At 36.8% G+C, this 23,265-nt stretch overlaps 1 protein-coding gene across 1 annotated transcript in view; it reads left to right on the forward strand.

Annotated features, from left to right (window-relative positions):
• LOC109048451 (CUGBP Elav-like family member 5) overlaps positions 1 to 23,265 on the forward strand; it is a 133,095-nt gene that overhangs the window by 47,588 nt on the left and 62,242 nt on the right. The window contains exon 3 of the mRNA XM_042712531.1: positions 19,717 to 19,765. Within this exon, the coding sequence (XP_042568465.1) occupies positions 19,717 to 19,765 (49 nt within the window). The remainder of the gene's footprint in view (positions 1 to 19,716; positions 19,766 to 23,265) is intronic.

Genomic DNA, 23,265 nt, shown 5'->3' on the forward strand with positions numbered 1-23,265 from the left:
AAATCATCATATTAGAATGATTTCTGAAGAATCATGTGACACTGAAGACTGGAGTAATGCTGCTGAAAATTCAACTTTGCATCACAGGAAAAAATTACATTGTACAATAAATTCAAATAGAAAATGGTTATTTAAAATTGCAATATTATTTCACAATGTTACTTTTTTTGTTTGTTTGTTTTTTCTGTGAATTTGATCAAATAAATGAAGCCTTGGTGAGCAGAAGAGACTTCTTTCAAAAAATATTTAGAACTGTAGGATATTTTATTAAAATGATTACAAACAAAATTAAATGTTTAAATGTACTTTTTTGTACCTAATATTTATGTATTTTTATACTTAACTTTTGTGCTCTTGATATGTGCAGTGTTTTTTGTGAGTGATGCTGAAAAGACTTTCAAACCATCATATGGCTCCATTTTAGTTTTTTTAAGAAGGTAGTTGCCTATGTAGACAGCAGACTGTGGCTGAGGACAGCATTTAAGTGTGTCATTCGGGACAGGACCTGTGTGTCTTCCTCCTGACGGCTCACGTCTCTCTCATTGTGTGTATCTTTCACGTTGTCAGGTTTCTGGTAGCTGTAGTTTATCTGAGCAGCAGAGGGTCCATTAAAGCCCCGGTTCAGGTGATTACAGCGTTTGTAAAGGGTTTAAATGCACGCAGGCGGCGTTGGGTTTCTGTCCTCGGGGACGGAAGATAAGCAGAACCCTCCAGAGATCCACCCTCCTGCTCCTCATTAACGCCACACTTCTAGATGCTTCCCCTGGTTTTGTGCAGTATCAGGAGGCGGCCGGTGTTTTCTCCTGAATATAATTACAGAGCTCATGGAGTCAGCAGGGCAGGATATAGTCCTGGGAGTTTATTTACCCTCCATTTTAGAGAATCTTAAAGAAAATAAGCTCCTTATTAAAAAGCTGGCTATTGTTTGGCTGAAACTGTGTAATTATGGGTTGAGAGGTTAGACGCGCTGCCACACAGCGGTGAAAGCAACTCTAATGATGCCGATGAAGATGATGATGATGATGATGATGATGATGAGCTTTAGTTGCAGTTCAGTCAAGAGTGATATGAGAAAAGACACCAATGTTTGATGCATTATAATCACAATAATAATTGATTTGTCTAATTTTCCAATCTTTTTTTGTCAGCTGAACTACTTAGATGTAAAATATGTACTTGAAGACCCCATGAGATTTTAAGTTCATATTTCAGTAATTTAACTTAATAGGCAAGCTCATGGTTTTCTGATGTATGCAAGTAAAATATAAAATGATGCAAGTAAAAAGATAAAATATGTATTTTTTTTTTATAGTGAGTAAATATGTAAAGTTTCATCACCCATTAATGTTACAAATTCTCACTCCCAACTCGTCACATATTGACACTTGGTCAGGAGCCCTTGGCGTCACTTTTTAATGCACATAGTATGGAGGTAAATCAGTAGCTAAACTCGAGAGGTTGGACATCTGAATGTGAGAACTTGTCATATTAACATTTGTATTTGTATTGAAATTTACACTCACAGCTCTGATGTGAAAAGCGGAAATCTATCAATTTGCACACACATACAATGATCAAACACCCGTGTTTTGTGAAGTTGTAGAATAGTCACAAATGTGTAAAATTACATACTACAAATGTTTACGACATATTTACTTTTGCACTTTACTTCAGTTTCGCTGCACAGCGTCAAGTCGGCACTTACAACCTCTCAGATCTGGCAGTACGAGTTCAAATCCTAGCGCTCTGACTTTTGCTACTCTTTTTGCAGTATTCCTGCTGCAAAACTCACTTGTGCACTTGTATTGCGATGTGAGAGCGCAGAGCCAGGGGCGGGGCTTTGGTTGCGAATGAAGACATTTTTATTGGTCGATGCCTGACCAATGAACAACGCCAGCCATCGTGCCTTGCCAAGAAAGAAATTTGTGTTTTATTTTATGCATATGTATCAGTTAGGCCTATTTGGTATATCCTTGCTTTTTACATGATTTTAAGACACTGCATTCATTTTGTCATTCAGGTATTATCTAGTAGACAAATAATGCAACATCTTTAATATGTATATCCCACTGCATATTGTAGAGTAATATCGCTGCACCAGAGCAGCTGAGAAACAGTTGTGACATACTTTGATCTCACCGCCACGCGGTCATGTGGAGCTATCAATAGTACTAAACATTTCGCGCTGTCAATCTATTTGAATGGGATTGAATCAGGACAGACAGCGGTTTCACTATATTTGCTTTAGTAATTATGAACACATAATGTACATTGATTGTGCATGGCTGTCTATGCTTACAATAGCATTTTATTCTGGAGATGAAAACGTATGGGTTATATTCGCATGCTCCTTAGCAGTCAAATGTGATCAAACACCTTAAGTGGAACTTTAACAAAACCAATAAAATAACTGTACTACATAGCTCTTACTTAGCTCAGTCCTGTTTAGTTAATTTGAAGAGATTATGATACTAAATAATATGCGCAATAATTATGATCCATGAATGACCATTTAAATATAACAATTTCTAATATGCGTATTATTTATATTACAATAAGTGTAGTATTTAGGGTTAAAATAGAGAAAATCTTTTTAAATTCCAGTGCAAAGAGGCAAATTAGAGGCATTTGGGGTCCAGAAAGATAATATTCATATGTAATGCCATTGTTTTAACCACTAGATGGCCTTATTGATGTTTAATAAATAGATGTATTTAGCTTACTCTAGTTGCTCAAAACAGTATTGCGGTCTAACTGCTTATTTTTTAGGTTTTGCTTTTTAATGTACATTTAAGGACATTATCAAACACTCGATTTTTATAAGCTTTTTTTTATGTTGCATTTAAAAATGTTTCATTACTGACAAGCAAATTAGGAATTTAATCCAATGAAGAAGTTTAAATTATTTTTACAAATCATAAAAACAATAAAAAACAACAGAGTTATGTTTGCAATTTGGTGTACAGCGATATGCAGTGGGATATACATATGAAAGATGTTGCATTATTTGTCGACCAGATAACACCTGAATGACAAAATGAATGCAGTGTCTTAAAATCCTGAAAAAGCTAAGGATATCAGTGAAAATAGTTTGCAGTGTTTTACAAATAACTGATACATATGCATGAAATAAAAACACATTTCTTTCTTGGCATGTCGCGGTGGCTGGCGTTGTTCATTGGTCAGGCATCAACCAATAAAATGTCATCATTCGCACCAAAGCCCCGCCCCTGGCTCTGCACTCTCACATCTGCATATACAAGTGCACAAGTGAGTTTTGCAACAGGAATACTGCAAAAAGAGTAGCAAAAGTCAGAGCGCTAGGATTTGAACTCGTACTGCCAGATCTGAGAGGTTGTAAGTGCCCGACTTGACGTTGTGCAGCGAAACTGAAGTAAAGTGCAAAAGTAAATATGTCGTAAACATTTGTATATGTCATTTTACACATTTGTGACTATTAATCTACAACTTCCAATTCAAAACACGGGTGTTTGATCATTGTCTGTGTGTGCAAATTGAAAGATTCAGCTTTTCACATCAGAGCTGTGAGTGTAAATTTCAACTTACAAATACGAATGTTAATATGACAAGTTCTCACATTCAGATGTCCAACCTCTCAAGTTTAGCTACTGATTTACCTCCATACAGGGTTCCCCTTTTTTTCGACATGCAGGGTTTGGAGGTTTGGAAGTGGAGGGTGGGTAAATCATGACAGAATTTTCATTCTGGAAGTGAACTTATCCTTTAATGACTTTTATGTTTGTTTTTCGTGGTTAAGCGCTTTGAGTTACAAATGAAATGTGCTTTATAAAAAGCTTGCCTTGCCTTCATGATCATAGAGGTTTGAAAGTGGTCATGTGAAACTATATCACAAGTGTTTTTGGAGCAAGAAACCTTGACTAACATCATACGTATACTTCAGGAAAGCACATATATGACCTTTTCACATTTACTTGCTTCACTTTACTGCAGCACTGATGCTGGATCCTCATTATTGCCTGCAATACACTACATTTCAGACATGAAAGCATATAAGTATGCATATTTTACTGTCATATAAATCTCAGTAAGAGAGTCCAGCGATGGTATGGAGTTGAAGATCACAACGCATTCATTATTTACCCATCTTAAATCTCCAGCATTAAGGGCCCGATGCATTTTAAAGGATCCGTGGATGTGTTTACTGGATTCTGGGCCTGAATAAATAGGCTGTTAAGATGCAGCAGTGTACAGACGATCCGACTCTGATTAAACAGACTCCACTACAGACTTCTGATGCATTCATATGGGAATATAAAGCAATCTTTCTCTATGAGTTCACAGGAATCTTCTGAGAGGTTTTCTTCTCCCATTTTCTGGTTTCTTTGTGCTTAAAGTAGGACTGAGTGAGTGTTTGTTTTGCTGTCTTCTAGGCATCAGTGGTTTTAAGGGATTTTAGGTGGCAGCATTAGATCATTATGCAATCATTATACAAATATGGAATCAAACTCTGAGACAAAAGAAATCAATAAAAAAGTAGTGAATTAGCTTAGCAATATGCTAATGGTAAACTATCGAAATCATTTGTGTGAGTTGAGTCTCTCTTGCACTTCAAGATTTGTGAAGATATATTATATAATTTAATATTATTTATAAGCTAATTAAGTTATATATAGTATAGTATATATATATATATAATATATTACTTATTTATATATATATATATATATATATATAATTCAGTTTAATTTTCAGTAATTTTGTGCTTTTATTCTTTTTTAATATTTCTATATAGCTTTAATTTTATTTTATTTCAGTTTTAGTCATTTAATTACTTCAACTTATTTTTTTATTATTATTATTTGCCAAGGCAACAGCTATAATTTTAATTTAAGATTTTTTTTTTAAATCTGATATTTATCATTTATTTTGTTTCAGCTTTATTTCAATTTTAAATTATTTTTAATCGTTTTAGTTTTAGCTAACAATAACATTACTAATTGGCATGCTGTATTCACACTGGTATGTTAGTGCAATCATTTTTTTGTATTTTTGTTTTATTTAAATATGCACTAGGCATGCATCTTTGACCATTGGTATGTGTCTTGCTGAAAGCTGCATCATTTGCCACGAGCGTCCTGTTTTTCAAGACGCCACATCAAGAAGTCCAGCTTTTAAAGCGTGTCTCTTGACCCTTGTTCTGTTCCCTTTCGCTCCACTGGATCCAGCGCCCTTAGTATGCAGCTGTCTGTGTAGACAGTGATGCAGCTCACTGGGGTTTTGGGTTTTTGTGTGAGTCAATGTGTGTGTATTCCAGCCAGAACGAGCAAGCAAGTGTTGAAGTGTGTGTGGATGTAGAGCTAGCATCATTTACATTTAAATGAGAGTTTGCCAATCACATGGGCTATGACCCCATTCATTCTGATGGTCAGACACTTTCGGTGCGGCAGGTGCCATCGCCGCTGAAATTATACTCATGCACTCGCGCTCCAGTGCCCAGCACTTATTTATGGTGCGTTTCCTGCCTGACAGGAAGTCAGGGGTGCAAAGAGCGGGTCACTGGCATTTGGCGTCCACCGCATTCTAACTTGGCACCAATCAGCGTAACATTTAAGTGGGAAGTGTGTGTGATTGTGTGTGTTTTCATACTTGTCTGTGTAAGGTGTGCCTGTGTTTTTGTCAGAATCACTGGTGCATGAGAAGTTTGTCACTAGAGGATGCTCTGATATTTGAATTGTGGGCCAATACTATAAATTATATTTAAATAAGTAAAAATTTAAATTAGGTTTAAAAAAAGTACATTTTGAAAATCTCTCATTGACTTGATAGAATGTTAAGTAGTCCAAATGTATGTTAAAGTGATGATGCCATTGTAATATCTGCATAAGGAATTGTAGTTGATCTTTTTTCCACATCTGTTTGCATACTGAATATTCAGTGATTGGCCTTGTCTTCTCTGAACGCATTTCACCATTTATAGTCACGGTGAGCCAAATGGCAGGCATGATGTGGACTTGTGATCTTGTGGCCTTCACTCATGCACATTTATGAAGTCATTTACATTTATGCATTTGGCAGATGCATTAATCCAATGGGAAAGCATTGCATTCAAGGTGTTGTAAAAATTACCATTTTATCACTTCTTACTTTCCCTGAGAATCAAACTTATGACCTTGGCGTTGCTAGCAACATGATCTATTGCTTGAGCTACAGGAAAGCCTAAGCGTCCACAAGAATAAAAGACTAAAATTAAGAACCAACACTATTCTTTCAGTCTATTCATTCAGTGAGTTTTTGATATCATCAGATGCATGTTTGTCAGAGAAGTCTCTTGTCAGAGTTGTCTGCTCCAGATCTGGTCACGGGTGTAAACAGGAGTGAGTGTGAATGAGAGTAATCTTGTCCTTCCTCTCATGGACTCACCCCGTCATTCTCCCCCGTCGGCTGTCGTCTTCACCCGCTCTCTCTCTCGATTCGACTCGTCCTCTCACATCACAGCTGTCATATCTCAGGCAGAGCGACGTGAGGGGATGTAATTCTCAGTGACAGCCGCGCTGTTTAAATGCAAACACATATGCATAAGCCTGCAGCCAAAGCATGCACTCTGTGACTGCAGCATCCTAATGTTGCCCAAACTGCTCAAAAAACACATTTCCTTTTAAATGATAGAAGAACTATATCATTCATTACATTTATTTATTTGTTTGTTTGCTTACATACCTCATAACCTACCATATTTATCAGAATATAAGTGTTTTTTTTTTTTCTTTTTTTTTCTGAAATGTTCTGAGACTTATATACAGTAATGCAATTAATGTCAAAGCAAACACACATTTGGATCCATGCGAATGAAAGAGGTACATAAGCAGTTTTCAGTTTTGCTCTAAATTCATTTACGTTTGGTGCTTCTAATAGATGTTGTTTATTATGTTTATATTGAATTTATAATTCTCTACTCAAAGGTTAAAGGTTTGATTTTGTTTCTACTTTATTGGTTTGATTAATGGTTTACACAAAAAGCATAATTGCATGCATAAAGATATATGAAATAACATTTTATACATTTTAGTAGTTTATTTAAATTTTTTTTTTTTTTTTTTCAGTTTTGGATCCAAATCATATCAAATTACATCAGATGTAATAGAGTGAATACCACATGTGCTTTCTCCTCAACTTTACTTAAATATTAATTATAAAGTGAATAGTATACCTGATTAAAAAAAAAAGTATAAAATATATAAACAAATATAAGCTAAACATAAACTGTAAGCATATTCCACAGATGAAAAAAAGTAATAGTAATGCAATCACATCGTGTTCAACCAACATTATATTGAGTAAATGAAGACAGGATAGTGATTTGTGTGAACTGTGCCTCCAGTGTTACCTTCTCCACAGATTCAACACACACTCATAATATTGCATGCATTCACAGCTCTGTCTGACTTGCATATGAGCCGAGGAGGAAGCAGAGCACAGAGCAAAGGCGAATTAACACGGTGAGAGTACAAACAAGCAGATCTGCAGCGCAGCAGAAGCTCTTCCCCGGGCTATTCTCCATTCTGCTATGTAGACATTTCTCTGTGCTGAGTCTTACAGAAGTATGAATATGAAATCTGGTGTCGAAACAGTTTTCATTGTGTAGAAGCTGGCCTCCATTCGCTGTTCGTTTTAAACTACTGTCTAGTCTCTCCTTCCTTCTCACTTCCTCTTCCCTCCTTCAATCCTGTCAGTTTTCCTTGATTTCTTTCTACTTTTTTTTTTTTTTTTTTTTTTTGCCTGTGTGTCTTTCTGCTTTTCTTGCACACTAGCAGAGGATAATTTTATTGTGTAGATGTTGCTTTTTCATAGTCCGGAGTTGATTGCCATAAAATTACTTAAAGGTGTAGTTCACCCAAAAATTAAAATGTTTCACTCATCGGATCATCTGCAGTGAATGGGTGCCATCAAAATGAGAGTCCAAACCGCTGAGAAAAAAAAAACAACAACACAGTAATCCACAAGTGATCCACTCCACTCCATCAGTTTATATCTTGTGAAGTGAAAAGCTGCATTTGTAAGAAACAAATCCATCATTAAGATGTTTTAACCGATGCCCCTATCCACAGTATTGCTTTCTCCAGTGAAAATCACAATCAAGCACTGTTTACGAGCAAAAACAGTCTAAAACAGTTCCAAACAAATATATGGGTGGATTTTGATGTGAGAGGACAACAGAATGGACTTTTTCACTCGAGGAAACTTTATTATGGACTGCTATTTTGGTCAGAAGCGTCTGTTTAAAGTTACAACGCATTAATAATGGATTTATTTCTTATAAATGTGCAGCTTTTCACTTCACAAGACATTAACTGATGGACTGGAGTGGTGTGGATTATTGTGATGTTTTTATCAGCTGTTTGGACTCTCATTCTGACGGCACCCATTCACTACAGAGGATCCATTTCTGAGCAAGTGATGGAATGATACATTTCTCCAAATCTGTTACAAGACAGAACAAACTCATCTACACACTACAGGAAATGCATTTAGGCTGTTAATGGGATGTTTGTGTGAGGAGCAACATCTTCCAGACTGAATATTCTCATTGTATTATAGAAAAAACAAGTGAGATATGAAAGAGATCTTGTTGTATGTGTATTTCTCCTGTGAGCTGTCTTTCTCTTAATTAACTCTCTCTTACAGAGTGTGCGACCTGGATTAGAGGAGTATGTTGTTGTTGTTGCCTGCAGTCACATGCAGTGATCCTCCGTGTGTGTGTGTGTGTGTGTGTGTGTGTGTGTGTGTGTGTGTGTGTGTGTGTGTGTGTTTCTGTTGTATTGATTTTATTTTGGAGGAGAGCAGGATATGTTTTAACTGAACCCTGAGGGACAGACAGAGAGACAGGGAATGAGAGAGAGAGAAACTGAGAAAAGAAGAAATCTAGGGAGCGACTCACTCACCCACAGCTAGTGTTGATGTTTATGTCAGCAGATCGCATGAACATGAAAATCCACACTCCTGTCTATCACTATGATTCCAGTGCTGTCGCCAACACCTATAATGAGCTCCTGAAGCTACAGTGCTGATTTATGTGCACTACCGTCCAAAGGTTTGGGCTCAATGAGATTTCTTTTAAAGAAATTTTTGCTTTTATTCAGCAAGAATGCATTAAATTGATCAAAAGTGACAGTAATGACATTCGTAATTTTATTCTGTTCTTCTGAACTTCCTATTCATCAAAAATCCTGAAAAATAAAATGCATCACATTTTCAAAATATGAAGCAGCACAACTGTTTTAAACATTGATAATAATCAGAAATATTTCTTGAGCATCAAATCAACATATTAGAATGATATCTGAAGATCATGTGATACTGAAGACTGGAGTAATGATGCTGAAAATTCAGCTTTGCATCACAGGAATAAATTACATTTTAGTATATTTAAAGAGTTATAAACCATTATTTTAAATTGTAAAAAACAATACTGTTTTTTTGTTGTATTTTTGATATATATATATATATATATATATTTATATATATATATATATATATATATATATATATATATATATATATATGTGTGTGTATATATATGTATATGTAAGTTCAGTTTTAAAATAAAATTAAATATAATCTTCTGATATAATGCAAATAATGTAATATTCTGATATGAAAAATAATATAAAAATGCATGAATAATATAATATTCTGATATAATGCAAAATTACACACAAATGATCACACTTAAAACTTTACAATAAAACTTTCTGATATAATATCCATTTAATTTTTATTTTTATTTTTTTTTGTATTCAGTCAATGGAGTTATAGGGCAACAAGATTATGAGGATGCCGACACAAAGCTGCTATTCGCCAAATGGAGATGGAATATTGATTAGAGTGAAAATTATTTTATTATTTGAGAAGAATGAGAGTGTGTAGTGATACAGTACGAGAGACTTGAAACTAAGATAATGATCATTATTAAAAAAAAAAAAAAAGACTCTAGTGAATCCAGTATCCCAAGTTATATTATACTTCATTACCACCACTAAAATACAATCAAGGCTTTTTAAATCAGACATTACAAACAGCCTCTCAGAGGGGTTTGAGGGTGTTGTAATTTGAGAGGCGGGAAGGATTTGGCACGACACTAACAACTTGCTTCTAATGATCAATAACGAACAAGAATCCCTGATGAAATGTGATTGAGCTCTGTTTGATTGCAAAGCGAGATTCTCAAACTTTCAGACTCTCAAGATTTCAGATTAGCTCAATTTTTTTTGTGTCATGCCTCAATCCTTCACTAACCCACACAACAGCTTCACCTTTGCCTCGAAGCATCTGCTTTAATCAATGGTGCTGCGGTGTTATCTAAATAAAGTCTTTTCACTGAGCGAGTTTGAGGTCTTAGGCATCTTTCTGTGACCACCGGCTCACCGAGAGCTCTTCTCACCCCGTTCAATCTGAGTTGTGGGGAGTACAATCAATACATCCATTAATTCTACTTAACGGCGCTGTGCACTACAACCAGGGGCTGTAGACCACACAAAGGCAGGTGCAATTGAATGGCTGACCTTTTAAAGCCAAGACCCCTGCATTGATCCGCTATATTCATGACAGCTGAGTGTGGGGGACTCAGTGCTTCGGATGGGCGGCTTAAAGCAATAGTTCACCAAAAAAATAATAATAATAATTAAACTCTGACTTTATTTATTCATCCTTGTGTCTTGTTCCAAAGTCATGCTGTTATTTTATTCATGTGCAACACATTTTGACTTCAGTTTGGAAAACTTTAAATGATGCACTTACAGTGGAAGTCATGACCAATGTGAACCTGAATAATGTGATTGATATTCAATCAAAAGGATAATTTAAAGGAATAGTTCACCCAAAATTGAAAATTTTGCTGAAAATCTACTGATCCTCAGGCCGTGAAACATTTAGATGAGTTTGTTTCTTCATCAAAACAGATTTGGAGAAATTTAGCATTGCATCACTTGCTCACCATTGGAACCTCTGCAGTGAATGGGTGCCGTCAGAATGAGAGTCCAAACAGCTGATAAAAACATCACAATAATCCACAAGTAATCCACACCCCAGTCCTTCAATTAATGTCTTATGAAGGGAAAAGCTGCATGTTTATAAGAAACAAATCCATCATTAAAACAGTTTTAACTTTAAACTGTTGTTTCTGGCCAAAATTTGAGTCCATAATACATCCATTCCTCTAGTGGAAAAAGTCCACCCCCTGTTGTCCTCTCACATCAAAATCCACTTACATATTTGTTTAGAACCGTTTTAGATTGTTTTGGCTTGCAAACAGTGCTTGATCTGTGCAGAATATTTCTCTCTTGATTCAGACGAGACAACTTTTTCACTGAAGGAAGCAAAATTATGAATAGAGGACTTGTATTTTAGCTTGAAGCAATGGTTTGAAGTTAAAACATCTTGATGGTTTTCTTACAAACATGCATCTTTTCACTTCACAAGACATTAATTAAAGGACTGGGGTGGTGTGGATCACTTGTGGATTATTGTGATTTTTTTATCAGCTGTTTGGACTCTTATTATGACGGCACCCATTCACTGCAGAGCATCCATTGGTGAGCAAGTGATGTAATGCTAAATTCCCCCAAAATGTTCACAGCTCAAATAACAAATTTGTTTACAAAAATACAAGCTTCACATTTCTGCTTGTAAGCCCTCTGTCTGCTTGCCTGTTTGATTTCCATTTTAAATGCATTTCGGTAAATGTATTTCTCTTTGTCTGTGGTCGACAGCAGACCACAGATGTTGTCTGTAGGCTTTAAGATAAACCTGAATATTCCTTTACGGATCAGCATTGAATGCTGGGATTGAGAGGTTTACTGTCAGACATCATGTTTTTCAGAGAATTATATATCAGTGTGTTTTTTTTAAGTTAGTCGTGTGTCTTGAGGTGAGATAATCTGCTGCTGCTCTGGTGTATGCTTATGTGGAATATTCAGGTTACGAGTAAATGATTACGTGACAGATGGTGAGATGCTTCTTCCTCACAGCGTTCTTCATTTCACTCTCTAAATAACAAGATAATGAACCTCACCGCTGAACACCCCCTTGAGTCTGTTGCCACGTTCCTCTCTAACACAGTGTTGCCATAAACACTACATTGCACAGCAAAAGTTTGGGGTCGGTTTAAATGTTTTTGAAAAAAGTTTCTTATGCTCATCAAGACCGCATTTAGTCGATCAAAAAAAAAATAAAACTATTATTGTGAAATATTATTATAATATAAATATAAAATTAAATATAATTGAATTTGAAATGTAATTTATTCCTGTGATGCAAAGATGAATTTTCAGCATCATTACTCCAGTCTTCAGTGTCACATGATCCTTTAAAAATCATTCTAATATGCTGATTTGCGGTTCAGAAACATTTGTTGTTTTTGAACATTTGTTATTTTTTTGTTATGTTGAAAACAGTTCTGCTGCTAAATATTTTCTCCTGGTTTTGTGTAAGCATCCTGCTGGATAAACAGCGCTGTTTGGTGTGTTGTTTTGAAAGTGTTTGCAGCAGTTAAATGCTAATAGGTTATCAGAGCACTCTGGAGACATTAAAATGAATGGTTCCTCGCAGCCGTGAGGGGTCACCGCTCACAGGACATCTGCAGATGATGAGCAGACCGCGGCGTGACCCTCAGTCCACTCTCACCTGTGTATCTATCTGTATCTGTGTGTGTTTATAAAAGTGTGTGTGTTCTGATGTGTGCATGTAGACACCTGCGTCTTTCTGCCACATCTCATTATAGAGCCGAAGACGGGCTGTTTAACTGACGATTGGTTCATTATTTTTTATGAGATATATTTAGATATATTTTATGAGATATATTTATTTATTTATTTATTTATTTATTTATTTATTTATTTATTATTATTATTTTCAGCTCATAAACTGTTGATTAAATCAGTTTCTACCCAAATGAGATTCATAATAAATTAAACTAAAAGTAATGATACTAAATGTAGAGTAAATGCATTACAAATGGCCTGAGAAATTAGTAGATACATTATTAACTAAAGAAAAATTTGAAAATATTCATATTTCTTATGAATAAATAATGAATAAAAATCTTACTATTCTGATTTTTTTAGGATTGTGGGATATAAACTGAATTCTGAGAGGTAAAAATAGGATTATGGGATGTAAACTCAGAATTCTGGGGAAAAAGATCAGAATTGTGAGCTATAAACTGAATTTTGAGGGGAAAAATTCAGAATGTTGGGGAAAAAAGCGGAAAAAAAAGAAGTGAGAGATTTAACCTCAAAATTTGTGGGGAAAAAAGATCAGAATTGTAAGATATAAACTCTAAAAATAGGATTGCAAAATGTAAAGTCTCTGAAAAAAAAACAGAAACAACTGCAAAAAGTAAACTCAGAATTCTGAGAAAAAAATTTGCAAATACTTTTTTTTTAATATTATTATTTTTTCAGATAGTAACTGATTAGCCAGCTAAGCTATGTTTGTTTTGATGTGTGTGTGTGTGTGTGTGTGTGTGTGTGTGTGTGTGTGTGTGTGTGTGTGTGTGTGTGTGTGTGTTTTTTTTTTTTTGTGTGTGTGTGTGTGTTTGTGTTTGTTTGTGTGGAAAACCATTAGTAAACAGGGATTCCATAAAGTGGAAGCCCTGTATAAATAATGTGGCGTCAGTATTTTTACCCAGAAATCTGCTGCAGTCATCAGTTAAACAGGGCAGCTGTAAGTACAGTAGAACATGAGAATAAACACTGCATGCGTCCAGATTTATGTATTTACTGTAGCATGTGTGTGTGTGTGTACAGGTGGATCGTTTGTCTTTATGACAGCACATTTATGACAGTTATTATTATAAAATGAGCATCATAAAGCATAATTGAGCGCTGACAGCCTCATGTTCGTCTGAGCCGCTTCACGTGGGAGCAGTTTGGTGGTAACAGTCTGTATGTTGAAGATAATGTTGCTGTAATATTTATTGAGAATCGATATGAATCGAAGACGAGCTGTCTGGCGGTGTGGGGTTAAAATCTTTCCCCTGCGTGATTCTGTTCTGTGATATTGTCTGTGGTTGAGCCATTTCAGGCTCATCAGTGCTGTTTCTTTTTGGACAGTCTGAGCATTTTTCTGAAATGCAGTGTGGCCATTTCTACAATTTTCCCGTGGAATTGGGCTACTTTTATACTGTTGCCACTGGTTGTTTTTTAAGTCTGTGTATTGAAGCGAAAGCCTCCACCCCCTGGGAAACATGTTTTTGTCTGGTTTTGTTACATTTTGTTGCATTTTGTTACGCAGACCTGGCAATCCTGATGCTAATCCAACCTTTCAAACATAAACAAAACGTGACAGCTCTGTCAACGGTGGCTTAGTTAAAGTCTTCGAACATAACAAATCTTTAGTCACTGTTATATTACTTTGCTCAAAAATAGCGGATTACAACAGTTACAACAGTGTCAATCATCACAATTTTGAGAGTAAGTTCTGTTCCGAATACACACAAAATGATAAATTAGGGGATTCAATTACGTATTTAAATGTGGTTTTCACTCCTGAAAATAAATTACTGAACTGTGTTTTTACAGAACAGGATTAAGCACTAAAAGTTGAACTGGCAACCAAATTTAACTGCAGTCTGTACGCGGACCTATAGACTGCATGCATAGTAGATGTGTAATGTGCACAAAGCACTTGAATGTGACAGATTCCTAATTGCGACTTCAGAAGTGGGAGGTACGACCTTCCAACAAGCATGTGTAGCCTGCATAATATATGATGCTGCTATTGACACCACGACCTGCACTGTATGCTTCAAATGGAAAGGAAAAACGACCCAATTTTCGCAATTTACCTCCCGTAGGCAAGCGTGGCACAGAATTTATATTGGACCTTAAGTGAAGCGATAGCAATCTCAAAAAATGCTTGGAGAGAATTGAAATGTGCATAGGCATGCAGGGTTGTATTGTGTTGTTATTGTGTATTGTTCCTGTATGGCTCGCCTCCTAAGTGAGCGATAGGTCCCCATTAGCGCTGATGTTGACTTCCTGTTGTGGCTGTGTCCCATCTCACCCCCGCTTCCTGTTGCGACTTAGCCCCTTGTGTGCCGTCGCCGTGACAACTCCACACAGGAGAGTCTTTCATCACCGCTGCCACAGTGATGTCGCCACGGGCAACCTCACAACTCACCTGCTGTACCCGTCTTTCTGTACATCTTCATTTTTCTCACTGTAGCGCTTCTGCTTGCTCCTGCTCTTCTCCTTGCCTCCCCTGTTTTATTTCCCATATCTTTTCAAGAATTGCTTGTGATTTTTACTTTTTTCAACTAATGTTGCATAATAATACATATATTTTATATGCAAGCTAGGTTAAATGTTCATTGTTCTTATATTTTGTGGTAATTGTGATGTTTAATGAGATGAATTGCTGTTTTAATCAAGTATTTTTATAATTGTGATTTTTTTTGATTTGTATTGATGTTGTGGTGTTTTGCACAGTTCCAGGTGGTTGCCAGGATGTTGCTATGTAGTTTTTCAGTGTTAAGAGTTGTTGCCCGGGGATGCTGTGTGGTTGCTAGGATGTTTTGGGTGGTTGCTCAGGTGTTTTGGTGGTCTGGGTGGTTGCTAGGACATCACTAGGTGTCACTATGGCATTTTGGGTGGTTAATAAGATGTTTTGGTGTTCTGGGCCGTTGCTAGGGTGTCACTAGGGTGCTTTGTGTGGTTGCTAATGTATTTTAGTGTTCTGGGTGGTTACTAGGGTTATCACTAGGTGTTTTGGGTGGTTGCCACAGTTTGCTCAGCTGTTTTGAGTGTTTTTGGCACATTGCTATGTTCTGAGCAGTTGCTAGGGTGTCACTAGGGTTTTTGGGTGATTGCTGCAGTATTCTGGTTTTCTGGGTGGTTGCTATAGTTTCACCAGGTCATTAGGGCACTTAGAATGGTTAATTAGGTGTTTAGGGTTCTGGACTGTTGCTAGGGCATCACTAGGTGGTCACTAGGGCGCTTTGTGTGGTTGCTAAGGTGTTTCAGGTTTTCTGGGTGGTTGCTAGGGCATCATTAGATGCGTGGTCACTAGGCCGTTTTGTGTCGTTGCTAAGGTGTTTTGGGTGATTGCCACAGTTTGCTCAGCTGTTATGAGTGTTTTTGGCACATTGTTATGTGGTTAGGGTTCTAGGCAGTTGCTAGGGCATTGCTAGGTGGTTGCTGGGGTGTTCTAATTGGTCGCTTGGTAGTATAAATCGTCAACCTGCTATCTTGACACACTTCCCACATATGTTTTTCAAAAGGGTGCTTAACTGTTTAGAAGCAGGTCTCTTAGAAGTGGTGAATGCCTCACTTCTTTCTGGGACTTTTCCAAACTCCCTGAAAACTTCAGTTGTTAAACCCCTTCTGAAAAGAGCAATCTTGATAACTCCATATTGAGCAACCATAGACCAATATCAAATCTTTCTTTTATAGACAAGATAATTGAAAAGGTAATCTTTAATCAGCTGAACAAATACTTAAACTCATATGGATACCTGGACAATCTTTAATCTGTTTTCCGACCGCATCACAGCACAGAGACAGCACTCATTAAGATAATAAATGATATTCGCTTAAATTCTTTTTCTGCCAAATTATCAGTGCTGGTACTACTAGATCTCAGTACTGCGTTTGACACTGTCTATCATAACATACAGTACTACTAAAGAGTCTGGAAAACTGGGTCGGGCTTTCTGGGATGGTGATCAAATGGTTCACGTCATACTTAAAGGGTTAGTTCAGCCAAAAATGAAAATAATGTAATTAATGACTCACCCTCATGTCGTTCCAAACCCGTAAGACCTCCGTTCATCTTCGGAACACAGTTTAAGATATTTTAGATTTAGTCCGAGAGCTTTCTGTGTCCCTCCATTGAGAATGTATGTACGGTATACTGTCCACGTCCAGAAAGGTAATAAAAACATCATCAAAGTAGTCCATGTGACATCAGAGGGTCCGTTAGAATTTATTAAAGCATCGAAAATACATTTTGCTCCAAAAATAACCAAAATGACGACTTTATTCATCATTATCTTCTCTTCCGGGTCTGTTGTGAAAGCGACTGCTGTGACTGTTGACGTATGACGCTGCTGACGTGTTCTCTGGTGCGCCCAATAACAAAGATAACACGTCAGCGGCGTCACTGCAGCGTCGTGAACGCGCTCACAACAGACCCGGAAGAGAAGAAAATGATGAATAAAGTCATAATTTTTGATATTTTTGGACCAAAATGTATTTTCGATGCTTTAATAAATTCTAACAGACCCTTTGATGTCACATGGACTACTTTGATGATGTTTTTATTACCTTTCTGGACGTGGACAGTATACCGTACATACATTCTCAATGGAGGGACAGAAAGCTCTTGGACTAAATCTAAAATATCTTAAACTGTGTTCCGAAGATGAACGGAGGTCTTACGGGTTTGGAACGACATGAGGGTGAGTCATTAATGACATAATTTCCATTTTTGGCTGAACTAACCCTTTAAGGCCCCGATATACTTCAAGAATACGAAGAACTAATTGATATGATATCATTTAGAACAAAATCACGCCAAAACCGAAGTTCGTTTTGAGTTTGTTTCGGGAGTTCGAAACAGCTCACCAAAGCGAACTTTCTGGGGGAGTTCATTTTGGCTCCTAAACCCTTTTGAGCATCCATTGGTCCATGGCGGTTACGCAATCGGTGGGTGTGTTCTGAAACTCAGAATAGCGAGATATAAAGTTGTTATAACCTTTTTTAATTGTTTTATTCAGCGATGGAAACAGGCTTCCATAGCTGGATGAGTTATGCGCTGAAGTTTAGCTTATATTTCTGTGTTTCTGTCATTCAGTCTTTCTGCTTGTTTGTCTGGTTTAATATATGGCACTCCTCGTCTGTGGCCTGTCGGCTTTGATTTTGACGAGGTGCTGTGATTTCCTGTTATCAAGGGCAGAGTCACGTACAGGATGCAGAACGCTGTCGTGATCTGATCAGCTTTCATTCTTCTTATCAGATTACAGATTTTAAAGCTGCTCCACACAAAACATCTCAGCCTCGACTTATTAGATGTGTAAGATTGTGTCTCTCTCTCTCTTTCTCTCGTTGTCTTCACACGCTCGTCTTCCTCCTCACATCAGACACTAAACAAATGCAAATGTGCGTGTTTGGGCTTTTTCTGTGCATCAAAGCACACGCTTCGTATTCATGAAAGACACAATGAATTGTGCCTCTGTGCTCCAGGAAAAAGGCATCTAATGAACTCAGAAACATCCATCTTTAAGCATGAACCATAATAAAGAGGAAATGCAATGAAGAAGCGAATAGTGATTGCAGAGATGGAGTGATGGAGCAAAGCAGGGTTGAACAGATGCTACAGACCTCACCTGACCTCAGATTTCTCAGTGGTTGCTCTTTGTCACTTGCAATTATGTTTCATTGAAGTATAAACTTTGTTTCTCTTTATATTCCTATAGACATATTTACATGTGAGCAGCTCGTGCTACAGAGTTTTCAGTGTCTCTGTCTGAGTTCACAGTAAATGCTGTTCCACATGAACTTCATCTCTGCATGCAATCTGAGTTTGGGTCACTTATAGCATGCATTTAGAAACATAACATGTCTGTAAGCTAAACAAAAACACAGCTTCCACCAAGAGAAAAATAGTTCAAGCAAGAGTACAGCGCCGACTGCTGTTACCCAGATGAGCCTGTGTTATTAGCTTTTACCGGTTGTTATCCAGGGATAACATACCTTGGAATGTTGCAACTGACCAATCAGAATCAAGTATTCCACAGAGCCATGTAATAATATGTGATGTTATGTTTTATTATATTATGTTTTATTATTAGAGAGAGTCTGTGTGAGTGTGTGTAATAAAAATTATAATATATATTAAATCGCTATATATATATATATATATATATATATATATATATATATATATATATATATATATATATATATATATATATATATATATATATATATATATATTAAATCACTAGTGCAATTTTGAATGTTTGTGTGCTTTTATTCTCTTTCTGTTCCCAGTCATTACACCGAAGTACAACAGTTAACGTACCTTACAGTGTTCAGGAGTGCTCAAAAAGGGTTTAAGCACTGCATTTTGAATCGATTGCTTCTTTTTAACTCCGAGATGTGTATTCGGACGGCAATGAAATTACCACACAACCTCTGTGTTTGTCAAAAAAACGTAGGTAAATCGGCCGGGGATTTTTATGGGGGTGGTGAGAGAAAAAAAAACACCGACATCCTGGATTCGGACGGCAATTAAATCACAGACTACCCCTTGTAAATGCTGAAAATCACTTACGTCCCCCTGAGAAACAATTACCGTCCAAATAGGGCTTAAGAGACGCAATTGAGATTTCATATAGGAGATCTCATTTGTGATTTTTTCTTTCCTGTAGTTCTCGTCTCGTCTCATCTTGTCTGGTTTCATACAACATCTCGGTCTAACTCAAATCACAGCAAATGTACTGAAGTCTTGATATGAGCCTGATGTTGAAATGGCACATGTGAGCGCATGTATATGTGAGTGGTTGCGGTTTCCCGTGGCCCGTGGGCTTCTGGGAGTTGACGTCTGTGAGCTTCAGTGGCTCTGACAGCTGTGAATCCGGGAGCAAGAAGACGCACTTCTAACCTGCTCCTCTTGCTGTCTCTGTCTTACACCTCCACATTAACCTTTCTCTCTCCCTCTCTCTCTCTCCCGCAGATGACACGGCCTATTCAGGTGAAGCCAGCTGACAGCGAGAGTCGAGGAGGTAAAGAGATTTCATTTCTACCTTGCCTTATTGCTCTACACTCATTTATTTTCTTGCTCACTCTCTGTTTCGACTCTTATGTGCTGGTGATATTAGCTTTGACTGGAGTTGTTCTCACGCTATGTGTATGGTCTGCACTATTTATCGATTGGATTTAGTTGTTTTTTATTTGTTTTGGTATTTTTGTTAACATAAGCATGTGCACTCAGTTTCTCGCACCATGCAAGATGCTGTATCAATATGCAAATAGTTTAATTTGATGGGCTTTTTTATGAATAATTTTACAATTATAGACCAATTATAGGAAGTAGGTGTTGCATGTTGATATTTATGGAAGCAATTGTAGTATTTAATTTTTTATTTTGGAATCAATTCCTAGCCTACATTATAGATGACTGGCATCAAACGTTAGTCTTTTTTCTGTTCCATCTACACTGTAGAAAATACATTTATCTTAAAATAAGATGAATTTGCTTGAGAAGTAAAATTGCATGGGATATTAATACTTGTTTTCATAAAATAAAAATATATTTATATATTTTCCCCTCAAACATTAAGTGCTTAATTATGGAGCCCCGCACATGACATGCAAGAAAATAAAAATAAAATTGTGTTCACGATTTACTAATTCGTTCCCTCGATGTACTAAAATGTGTCTTAATATCTTATACAAATTTGTTTCTCAAATAAATGTTCAACAGTGTTCAGACGTTTAGGGTCAGTAAAATATTTTATATTATACATATATTATTTGTAACATTATAAATGTCTTTACTGTCACTGTTGATCAATTTAATGCATCCTTGCTGAATAAAAGTATTAATATATTTGAAAGAAATATCCTTTAAATGGTAGTGTATGTTGTTTCAAGGTGATGTTGACTGTAAAACAAGATAATTCTATTTATTTATTATTTATTTATTTTGCATTGTAGCTGTTTCTGAACGTGTTCCATGTGTCACTCTCTTCAGAGTTTCTCTCTGCTGTTAGTCTCTCTGTCTGTTGTGGGTATTAATTTTGGTTAAAGTGATTGGGTTATTGAGTGCAGATGTGTGCACAGACCTCATCCTGCTCCTGCCAAGTGCATTAGCATAAGACTGTAAATGAAATAGTCATTCGATCTGCTGCTGTGATGGGGGGGCCCAGGGGTCCCGGTGCTCTGCCTGCTTTTCTTAAATATACAAGCTGCAGTGAGGTGGGCTTGAACACGCAATCAATGAAATAGAAGGGCCTTTTTGCCAGTGCAAATAGATAATAAGAAATATTTCTTATTATAAATGTTGAAAACAGGTGTGCTGCTTCATGTTTTTGTGGAAACCATTTTGTACGTAGACAGTAGAGGCCAAAGCAACTGACTAGGTTATTGTGACCATTCACAGGAGCACAACAATACACACAGAAGAAAGTAAAAGCATCATTCCTGTTGAATGAAAAAAAAATCTAATTTAGAGCCATAGCTCACCATCTTTCAGAGGAAACAGCCCATGTCTTTTGTAATGGTTTGGATGGACAAAAAACCTGTGGTGAGAGCGTTCTGTCACAAGGCCAAATTCACTCTTCTCTGTCATAAACTGTGTTTATCCCCCGCCTGCCGCCCACTCTCACACAGAAAATAGAGGAATGTGTCTAAAATACCGAAATGCTTTTAGCACCCCAAACAAAAGAGTTTTTTATGCTTATGGCTCTCCAAATCTGAGCTCAGACAGGCCAAATGTTCCTGCGCTTAGAGAGATCTTTTGTGCCCTGATTTGATATCTCATTCTTTGGACATCTGAGGATGAATAAGCTAAAACAAAAGTCATTTTCGAGAGAAACTCTGATGTTTGAATGCAGCTTATGTGCTGATCATGCAGTGAGCTCTTCATTAGTGCCGTCGCTGTATGCCAGGCTGGCCATCGCTAGTACTGCTGTTTATACCAGGGGTTAGAGACGTGAACTAACTCTACTAAACCAAACAGTCTTAACACTTTCAGCAGTGCTCTTTTTTTCACTTGAGCTAGCATAGTGTAACTAGAAGCATTTGCATTAGGGTTGTGCAACATTCTAAATTGGCTTGTTTTCACTTCATGAGTGTGAGAAATTCTGTCTATCTATATGTTATATCATCTGTAGCTCGTACTGTCTATTAGTTCATTTTATCATTCTATCACTCTGTTCTATCATTCTATTGTTCTATCACGCCATCATTCCGTGGTTGTTCTATCACTCTATCGTTCTATGTTCTATGGGGGGTGTTCCCCAGGGCTCTGTTCTTGGGCCATTACTATTTATTACTTACGTCATGCCTCTTTGACATATTATTCGTGTCTTGGTTTTCATTATCACTGTTATGCTGATGATATTCAGATATATACTGCTTGCAGACCAGATTCTATTCACCAGACCACATCACTATCTACCTGTGTTAATGAGCTAAAGGCCTGGCTAAATTCAAATTTTCTCAGTTTGAATTTGAACAAAACAGAAATTTTAATTACTGGCCCCCCTTCACTAACAAAAAATATAGTAGCACACAGTAAATGCTCCCAGTTTCAACCTTGATGCTACAACAATTTTTCCATCTACTACTGTCACAAATTTAGGCATTACTCTTGATTCTTCACTGATTTGTGATGTTTACATTAGTAAACTATCCAAAGCTGCATTTTTACAGCTTCGCAGTTTACCCAAACTTCAATCTTATGTTTCTCCAAAAGACGCTGAATCATTAGTGCATGCTTTTATTACATCACGCCTCGACTACTGTAATGCTCTTTTTGCTGGCTTATCATTGCACTCAATCTCTCGTTTACAGTATATTCAAAATTCTGCTGGAAGAATACTAACCCAGACTAAACGGTCTGCTCATATTACCCCTATCTTATTTAAACTCCATTGGCTCCTTGTATCATCTCACATTACTTACAAAATTCTTCTGCTTACTTTTAAATCACTCAATGACTTGCTCCTCCTTATCTCTCTGATCTACTGTTGCCTTACGTTCTACCTCAGTCACTTCGATCTTTAGGGTGTGAACTTCTTACTGTACCTAGATTTCGTCTATCTTTATTGGGTAGCAGGTCATTTTCCGTCATTGGACCTAAATTATGGAACTCTATACCACTGGCACTAAGGACAATAAAATCACTCTCTGTATTTAAATCACAACTCAAAACCTACTTGTTTACCCAATACTATCAGTCATAACATGTTCTTTAGACACTCTCCTAATCCTATACTACCAGCTATAATTCTCTCTGAGTATTTTCGCTCTGTGTATTTTTGTTGCATTTACTAGTCTTTGTTTGTTACTTATTGACACTGTCCGTTTTCTGTTGTTACGTATACTATGTTATGTATCTATGTTTCCAGTACATAATTTTTACCATGATATGCAACTACAATCATGTCTATCCTTGGACTGGGCAAATGGCTTAATTTGATTAATTGATTTTGAAATGACTTTGTTTATGTGAACCGACTGTCTATTGTGTTCCTGCTCTTGTACAGTGTCCTTGAGC

The sequence above is a fragment of the Cyprinus carpio genome, chromosome A2 (assembly GCF_018340385.1).
Source record: "Cyprinus carpio isolate SPL01 chromosome A2, ASM1834038v1, whole genome shotgun sequence".
Lineage (NCBI taxonomy): Eukaryota > Metazoa > Chordata > Actinopteri > Cypriniformes > Cyprinidae > Cyprinus > Cyprinus carpio.